The 8,395-nt window shown below is 51.7% G+C and overlaps 1 protein-coding gene across 4 annotated transcripts; it reads left to right on the forward strand.

Annotated features, from left to right (window-relative positions):
* The first annotated feature begins 302 nt into the window (after positions 1-302).
* On the forward strand, positions 303-8,185 carry QPCTL (glutaminyl-peptide cyclotransferase like). Of its 4 annotated transcripts, XM_055551382.1 has the most exons (8): positions 303-373; positions 665-886; positions 1,359-1,502; positions 2,233-2,514; positions 4,147-4,299; positions 4,400-4,499; positions 5,027-5,143; positions 5,575-7,454. In XM_055551382.1, exons 2-8 carry the CDS (start codon positions 677-679, stop codon positions 5,718-5,720), a joined length of 1,152 nt encoding a protein of 383 aa, XP_055407357.1. In that variant the 5' UTR covers positions 303-373; positions 665-676; the 3' UTR covers positions 5,721-7,454. The 4 variants fall into 4 exon arrangements, with proteins under 4 accessions (XP_055407357.1, XP_055407359.1, XP_055407358.1 ...); XM_055551383.1 differs by lacking the exons at positions 303-373; positions 5,575-7,454 and adding an exon at positions 8,052-8,185 and having other exon boundaries at positions 478-886; XM_055551381.1 differs by lacking the exon at positions 303-373 and having other exon boundaries at positions 483-886.
* Positions 8,186-8,395: the final 210 nt, after the last annotated feature.

Genomic DNA, 8,395 nt, shown 5'->3' on the forward strand with positions numbered 1-8,395 from the left:
GGCGAGAATACTGGAGTGGGTTGCCATTTCCTTCTCCAGTGCATGAAAGTGAAAAGTGAAAGTGAAGTCGCTCAGTTGTGTCTGACTCTTCACGACCCCATGGACTGCAGCCCTCCAGGCTCCTCTGTCCATGGGATTTTCCAGGCAAGAGTACTGGAATGGGTTGCCATTGCCTTCTCCGAGGGAAATACTAGCCATTTCCAAATGCCCGCCCGCTCTGCCTTTGGGGGCGCGGCCTTCGAGAAGCCAATCCGCTCCTCGCTTCAGGGATGGGCACCTCCCCCTTTCCTTCGGGAACTGTTGATTTACGTGTATATTGGATTTTCTGGACCGGGGAGAGGGTCCATCCGGGAGCGGCGTGGATTTGCGCCCAGTAAGGCTAATGTTTTCGGTGATCAAACGCTTCTCATTGGCTTCCCCTCCTGCGCTGGGGCGGCGCCTACTTCTTACGCTCTCCCTTTGGGGTTGTGCAACCCGGGGGAACCAACCCCCAAAGCTCCCTGAAGGAAAGGAGCCCCGTCCTCAGGCCGAAAGTCCCATTGGCTTTACTGCTCGCGGGAGGGCGGATGGTGCAGCCGCTCTTGTTGCTCATTGGTCCAGCTTATTTCATGGGGCGGGACTTGGCTAGGCCTTAACTCTATCCGCCGTCTCCGACCCGTTTCAGGGCCAAGCTGCCATGCCTTCCGGGGGCCGCGGGCGGCCCCGGCTCCAGGTCGGGGAACGCAGCCTTTTGGAGCGACCCTCACCGCCCAAGCGCCGCCTGATACCGCGGGCACAGCTGTTGCCCCAGTTGCTGCTGGCTCTGACGGTAGCCTCGGTGTTCTATACCATTTGGAGGATCTGGCATAGCCAGACTGAAGAGCTACCACTGGGGCGGGAGCTGCGGGTGAGGACGGGCGGGGACACGGGCACTGCGGAACCCTTTACTCCTTGCCTCCCCTTCCCCAAGGTCTCATGGGGAAGACCCTAGGTTGGGTTGACCTGGCTTTGTCTTTACCATATGGCCCTAGCTGCAGGTGCCGCCGTCTCCGTTCTTAGAGCGCATACCCCTTTCCAACGCAATGAGGCTTCGGGCTTGTTTTGTAATAGCGGTTACCCCGTAAGAGAGTCTGGAGTAGTAAGACTTGGAGTTCTGGGTTCTAATCCTAAAGTCAGATATTTGGAAGAGTCCCTTCTCGCTGGGCCTAGATTTCCCCCATCAGGATTGCCGTGGGCTGGGCAGGATGGGTTTGGAGGGACTTCTAGAAACCTCTGATGCTGGAGGCTGCGACTAGGAAGAGGAGGGCAGCCTCCAGGATATGGTTGGAACGAGGGTCGTTTTCATGCTCTGCTCTTCTCTTCCCTACCTGCTTCCTCAGGGCCCTTTGATCGGAAGCCTCCCCGAAGCTCGGGTGCGGAGGGTAGTGGGACAACTGGACCCTCACCGTCTCTGGAACACTTTCCTGCGCCCTCTGCTGGTTGTACGGACTCCGGGCAGCCCGGGCAATCTCCAAGTCAGAAAGGTAAAAGGACCCCACCTCTAACCCCTGACCCCACAGCCCATCAATGAATAGGAAATAGGTATCCTGCCCAAGTGGCAGAGCTGGGGGTCTGCCTGGAGCTAATAGGAGCTCTATTCTGCTAACCACCAGACCACTGCCCTCTATACTGCTCCCCCCTAATCTTATTATATGCATCCACAACAGCCCTATGAGCCTAATGAGGTGGGTACCAATCTGATCTTCATTGTGTAGATGAGGAAACTGACACCTAGAATAGTTAGGCATTTTGCCCAAATCCCACAGCCAATAAATGGTATGCTTTCAACTCAAATGGGTTGGCTCCAGAGCTCTACATTGCTCCCCAGAAGGCATTGAGAGTCCTTTGAGCATTGCCTGACTTCAAATCCACCTCAGCCACTTGGTATGACCTTAAACTAATTTCATCTTCTCTGTGCCTCGGTTTCCTCATCTGCAAAATGGAACCATTGTCAGTCCCCACTCCATAGGGGTTCCTAGAACAAGGACTGGGCACAGAATGAGTGCTATGGAAGGGTGAGCTGTGATTAGTTTGGGCTTCAAGAGATAGGGGCACTCCATGCCTGACACTTAGTAGGTATTCAGAAGTGTCTCAAGGGAATGATTCAACCAAAGTGGTATTGGTGGGCCAACCTGACTGCTCAGAATGGTTCACATGGCCCTTCTGACCATCTCCCCAGTCCCACCCACCCTCCCTCTTCTCTATTGCCACTAGTTCCTGGAGGCTACGCTGCGGACACTTTCAGCAGGCTGGCATATAGAACTCGACTCCTTCACTGCCTCCACACCCGTGGGGCCATTGGACTTCGGCAATGTGGTGGCCACGCTGGACCCAGGGGCTGCCCGCCACCTTACCCTTGCCTGCCATTACGACTCCAAGCTCTTCCCATCTGGCTCAGCCCCCTTTGTGGGGGCCATGGATTCGGCAGTGCCTTGCTCCCTGCTACTGGAGCTGGCCCAAGCCCTTGACCAGGAGCTGGGCAAAGCCAAGGAGAGGGTAAGGAGAGCAGGGGTTAGGGTAGGGGTGGGTGAATGAGGGATGTCTCTTCCTTGGTCCATACCGCCACTCTCCCTTCCCTGGTTTTATCTTCCTCCACTCCACACCAGAGTCCAGGGGGTCTTTCCATTTCCTGAATGTCAGAATCTGTCCCTTCTCTACCTAAAACCCTCCCATGGCTCCCACATCATTCCATGAATAAGCCAGAGTCCTTCTCCTAGCCCATGAGGTGTGCCCTCTCATCTCTCTGGTCTCCTCTCCCACCCCTCATCCCTCACTCATTCCATGCTAGCCTCCTACCTCCTCTGTGGACCTCACTCTCAACCTCAGGGCATTTGCTCTTGCTGTTTGCTCTGCCTACAATGTGCTTTTCTCAGATACCTTCCTGACTGGCTCCCACCCTTCATTCAGGGGTCCACTCTGATGTCAAAGAGACCTCCCAAAGAGACCTTCCCAGCCACCATAAAATAGCTCCTTGTCGCTATCCCATGCTTCATGGGGCTTTAGGTTGATTTGTTTGTCTGTCTCCCAAGCTCGAATAAGCTTCAGATAGGTGGGCCCTTGGCTGTGTTTATTTCCTGTGTATTCCCTGAACACTGCCCAGAATACTGCCTGGCATAAAGTAGGATGTCAATAAGAATGTATGGAATGAATGGAAGCACCTCATGCCTCTATCCTGCTCAGATCCCTTCCATTGCTGAAACCCCAGTGCCCTTGTAACAGAGCCCAAGCTCCCTGGCCCTTGCTGGGCCCTAGGGCCTCTTCTCAAACCTCTCTGGCCCCTTCTATGTCCCCAGTCCTGGTCCATGCTGCTTCCTCACCAGGGAACACACTTCCCTTTGCTCCATTTTGCCAGGCCAGGTCCTCCTCAGCTTCAGTGCAAACATCCCTTCCCAGCAGACCCAACATGTTCCCCAGGCCAGGTTATCCCCCACCCCCTTGGAGGATGTTTCAGGACCCTGTTATTCTTAGAAGCATTTGCCCAACTTCATTTCATTGTTTGTAGAATTATTTATTTGTGGATCTGTCTCTTTTGCCAAATGAACTTGAGGAATAGCTCTTACAATCAAAGCTAATCCTTATTAGTTACTATGCATTAGGCACTGTCCTAGGCTGCTTTATTATTCTTGTTGTTCAGAGGCTACGTCGTGTCCTACTCCTCCCAACCCCATGGACTGTAGCTGGCCAGGCTTCCTTGTCCATGAGGTTTTTCAGGCAAGAATACTGGAGTGGGTTGTCATTTCCTTCTCCAGGGGATCTTCCCAGCCCAGGGATTGAACCTGCGTTTCCCACATCTCCTGCATTAGCAGGTGGATTCTTTAGCACTGAGCCACCAGGGAAACCCACGCTGTCTTAGGACCCGGGTTCAAATCCTACCCTATGAGAAGTGGTATTAACTCTATTTCTACATAAGGAAGTCAATGCTTTTTGAACTTAGTAACTGACCCACTACTGCTTGGCTAGTGAGCAATCCAGCCAGGATTTAAATCCAGGCAGACTGTACTCTTGGCTATCAGGTTCTACAAGTGAGGAGACTGTTTGCCCTAGTCAGCTGTGCAAACAGGCAGGAAATATGGGTGCGTTGAGGTGGCAGGCTGGCACTGAGCTGGCCCTGACCACTGGCCCCCACAGGCAGCACCAGTGACCTTGCAGCTGCTCTTCTTGGATGGTGAAGAGGCACTGAAGGAGTGGGGACCCAAGGACTCGCTTTATGGCTCCCGGCACCTGGCCCAGCTCATGGAGTCTACACCCCACGGCCTGGGCTCCACCAGGATCCAGGCTATTGTAAGACTAGGGCCCTGCTGGGTGCTGGTGAGGTGGGAGGAGGGGGGCATGAGGTTGGCAGCATCCCGCCGGGCTGCTCAGTCCTGGCTTCTCTCCCTAGGAGCTCTTTATGCTTCTTGATCTCCTGGGAGCCCCTAACCCGACCTTCTACAGTCACTTCCCTCGCACGGCCCGCTGGTTCCATCGGCTCAGGAGCATTGGTAAGGGTGAAGGTATAGGCAGACACCTGCCTGGGATGCTGGAGAGAGGACCAGGCACCTGGCCTCCGAGGGGCCATCCAGCTTTCCCTCCACCTCTCTAGCCTCTCCCTAAAGCACTGGGGCAGAAACACAAAAGATCCCATAGCAGTCAAATGAAGTGATTATAGTCAGGGGTTCTAGGGTCAGAGAGCCCTGGGTTCAGATTCTGGCTTTCCTTCTTACCAGCTGTGTGAACTTGGGCAAGTGGCCTCCTCTGAACTTCAGTTTCCCACCTATAAAATGGGCATGATGCTAATAATGGGGGTGTCTGCTTCCTTAGACTTGAAGGGATTAAATGAGACCAGGAACATTGTCAGCCTACAGTCTGGGGTAACTAACATTATCCCAGAATGATGAACTAACATTCATCCTTATTGGCATGATCAGTGCTTCACCCCCAGGCCTCCCACCCTCCTCTGATCTGTGAGCAGGGGAACCTTTGACCCTTGAGGGGCTGACCTTCTGTTTCTAATCCCCATCACATCCAGAGAAGCGTCTGCACCGTCTGAACCTACTGCAGTCTCATCCTTGGGAAGTGATGTACTTCCAGACCGGGGAGCCCCCTGGCTCCGTGGAAGACGACCACATCCCGTTCCTCCGCCGAGGTACCTGCTATGGGAATTGGGGGGCAGGGGGCCCACAGGTAGGACCTGGCCCCTTCCTGGATTTGGGGACTGGTGGCAAATTGCTTAACCTCTTTGTGTCTCAATTTCCTCATCTGTAAAATGGGGATAATTAACAGCCCCCCATCTCAAGAGTTGCTGAGGGGACTGAATGTAAAGACCTTGGACCAGTGCCTGGCACTAGCGAGTGTTCAGATCTTCTAGTCTTTTCATAAGCCATGAAGTTTTGAGTTTTTTTGATTTGTGTTATGAATGTATTGGATGTGTTTTTTTTTAATGAACATGTACCCTCACACGCTTAAAATTATTGTTCAGAGTTCTTCAAGTGGCACAATGTCGGGGGCGCGGGGAGGCAGACTTCCCCAGGCGTGGGCCTGCCACACATGGGGCTGTGCCTCCTCTTTGCCCTTCAGGAGTTCCTGTGCTCCACCTCATCGCCACACCTTTCCCCTCTGTCTGGCACACGTCCGATGACTCCGAGGCCAACCTGCACCCACCCACGGTACACAACCTGAGCCGCATCCTGGCCGTGTTCCTGGCTGAATACCTGGGGCTCTAGCCTGCCCAGGGGATGCTCGGAGGGAGAAACGCCCAGCAGGAGACAGGCTAAGGCCCTTCTGAGATGTGCTGGCTTGCCCTTTCTAACCCCTTCGGCTCTGTTTGTGCTCCGACTGGAAGATGCTCTTTCTTGATCTCAAGCTGCCACTCTTCAAAGACATGGAAGAGAGAGAGAGATCACCGTGGGGTGAGAGCCAAGGGAAGGAGCCCGGCTCCTGCCCTGAGGAAACGCTCAGGCTGCACATCTACAGGGGACCGAGTGCCGTTCGCAGTTTTAATCAGCAGACCGTGGACTGGCGTCCGGACCAGCAATACCCTCGACCAAATGAATTCTCTGTGGCTTCTGTTTTCGTGGCAGTTCGTTCTCCAGAATGGCAGCCTTGCTACTGCACCAGTCCAAACCTAACTCCTACACGGATGTGGCATGTGGGGCCCACCGAGGCTCTGCTTGTAAGCAGGAACAGAGGAGGGAGAAGCCAATCCTTGGGAACTCCAGATTCTGCCGCCTCCAATGGCTGATAGACCAGTGTTTCTGCAAAACATATTCTACACAACTAGCGTACATAGGTGTTGCATGAAAAAGGGGACCAAAGCAGGGTGAGACAACATTAAATGAATTTCTTCATTTCATGGTGTGCGCTTTTCATCCAGAGTAAGAATGCAATGTTTCCCCCAAGTATTTCACCATGGAACCCCTTTATTGGGAAGCACCTCACAGAATCTGGGTACCTCAGAAGATACGTTGGGAAACATTGGGTTTTGATAGTTCAAAAGTGCTTATGGTAGAAATGGGTCTGATCTAAAACTCACTATAAAATAGTTACACCAAACCATCCTTTCCCTTTTGGCTGTGAGCACAGAAACAAGAGATGTCATGTGTAACTGCAAACTCTAGTGATGGCCCAAGGAATTATTTCCCAGCCCTATCTAATTTTCAGATGCAAGTGGGGTGCTTTTTGAAAAATGAGGGGAATTCCGTGGCAGTCCAGTGGTTAGGCCTTGGCGCGTCACTGCTGGGGCCTGGGTTTGACCCCTGGTCGGGGAACTAAGATCCCACAAGCTGCGCAGCAAAGCCAACAACCAAAAAATAAATAAATAAAAAGCAGATTCAGAGGCTGGAACTCTATAAGCACCTGGGGAATCTTCATGATCAGCACTTTGGGACATGTTGTCCTTAAGGATATAAGTTTTGTGCATTCTAGCTGCTTAGCAAACCTGCTCCAAAGAAAGCCTACGAGAGCATTTAGGCAGGGAGTGTGGTGCTCAGCTCTGTGCCTGCTGACTTTGTGACTTTGATGGAGACTTGGTAGGCTGCAGGGAGGCCAGGCCAGGGTAGAGGGTTAGAGAGTGAAGATGGGGACCTCCCTGGTTGTCCAGTGGTTGGGACTTCACCTTCCAATGCAGGGGGCGCAGTTTCAATCCCTAGTTGAAGATCCCACATGCTTCATGACCAACAAACCAAAACAGAAACAGTATTGTGAGAAATTCAGTAAAGACTTTAAGAATGGTCCACATCAAAAAAAACCTTAAAAGTGTGAAGGTGAACATTGGCTTTCCCAGACAACTCAAGGCTGACTCAAGAGGACCTGTGGGCTGAGGGACAATTTCAGTTCTCATTTTGCAAATGAAGTGGCCGGGGCTGAGAATTACAAACTGTTTGTAGTTTACAGAGTTCAGATCCTCACCCACAGCTGTGCTCCTAAGCCCGTGTCCTACCTCTTTCTAAAAACCACCTGTGCTGGTCCAACAGATGGTTGACCAAAAAAGTAGCTCCTCCTGAGGCTTTTATTTGGCTGCAAGTTACAATGAGGTTTAGAAGGGGGGGACTAACAGCCTCTTAGAAGTGGAATTGACAGAAGTCAGAAAGGAAATTGACAGATATCAACAACTAGGGTAGTAAGAGGGTCTCAAATCAGAGAGTTCCTGTTTGTTCATTTCATGATGCCAAGCACTTAAAACTACAATGTGTCTCCTTATCATCACAGCCATCTCAGAGGTAGGTGAAACCATCACCTCAGTGTTAGAGGAAACTGTTCAGTTCTATTCTGGGCCTCCAGGCCTCCCTGTAAGTCTTTTGCTGAGTGCACCACACCCAGGCACTGGGCAGAGCTTTCCACTTGAATCTGGGGTCAGGATCATGAGCCCATTTTACAGATGAGGCTGCCAATGCTTGACAAGGTAATGCTTTCCCCAGCTCCCATCCGTCCCTGAAAGGCAGCCTCCCCCAGCTTCACATTATGAAGGGCCCAAGAGGGGTCTTTGATGGGCACAACCAGTGAGCACTCTAGTGTATCAGCCTTCTGAGGAACTGTCCAACATTCTCATTTTTCAGATTAAGAAACTGAGCTTCAGAGAAGTCAATTGCTGAAGATCACAGCTGGACACGTTCATTGCATGTGTCTAGGTATTTGTTTCTATTTATCCTGCCTATGATTCATTGAGTGTACCCACCTTTTTATCAGTCTGGAATTTGCAATCATTGTGTCTTGACATACTATCATCGCACCATTTCATTTTCTCTTCTGATTCTAGGATGCCAGTTAAATGTGTTAGACTTCCTCTATCCTCCATAACCGTTTACATTTTTTTCTTTTTGGTCTCTGTGCCACTTTTTCAGACCTTGCTCTAGCTGAATAACTCTTTCATTATGTCTAATTTGTTTAGCCTAGTCACTGG

The sequence above is a fragment of the Bubalus kerabau genome, chromosome 17 (assembly GCF_029407905.1).
Source record: "Bubalus kerabau isolate K-KA32 ecotype Philippines breed swamp buffalo chromosome 17, PCC_UOA_SB_1v2, whole genome shotgun sequence".
Taxonomy (NCBI): Eukaryota; Metazoa; Chordata; class Mammalia; order Artiodactyla; family Bovidae; genus Bubalus; species Bubalus kerabau.

Bases quoted from the DNA above. Each gene is read 5' to 3' on its own strand.
- QPCTL (XM_055551382.1), top strand. From the start codon at position 677: ATGCCTTCCGGGGGCCGCGGGCGGCCCCGGCTCCAGGTCGGGGAACGC. The intron at 4,500-5,026 runs GTAAGGGTGAAG...CATCACATCCAG, and splicing joins CCATCGGCTCAGGAGCATTG to AGAAGCGTCTGCACCGTCTG. The intron at 5,144-5,574 runs GTACCTGCTATG...TTTGCCCTTCAG, and splicing joins CATCCCGTTCCTCCGCCGAG to GAGTTCCTGTGCTCCACCTC.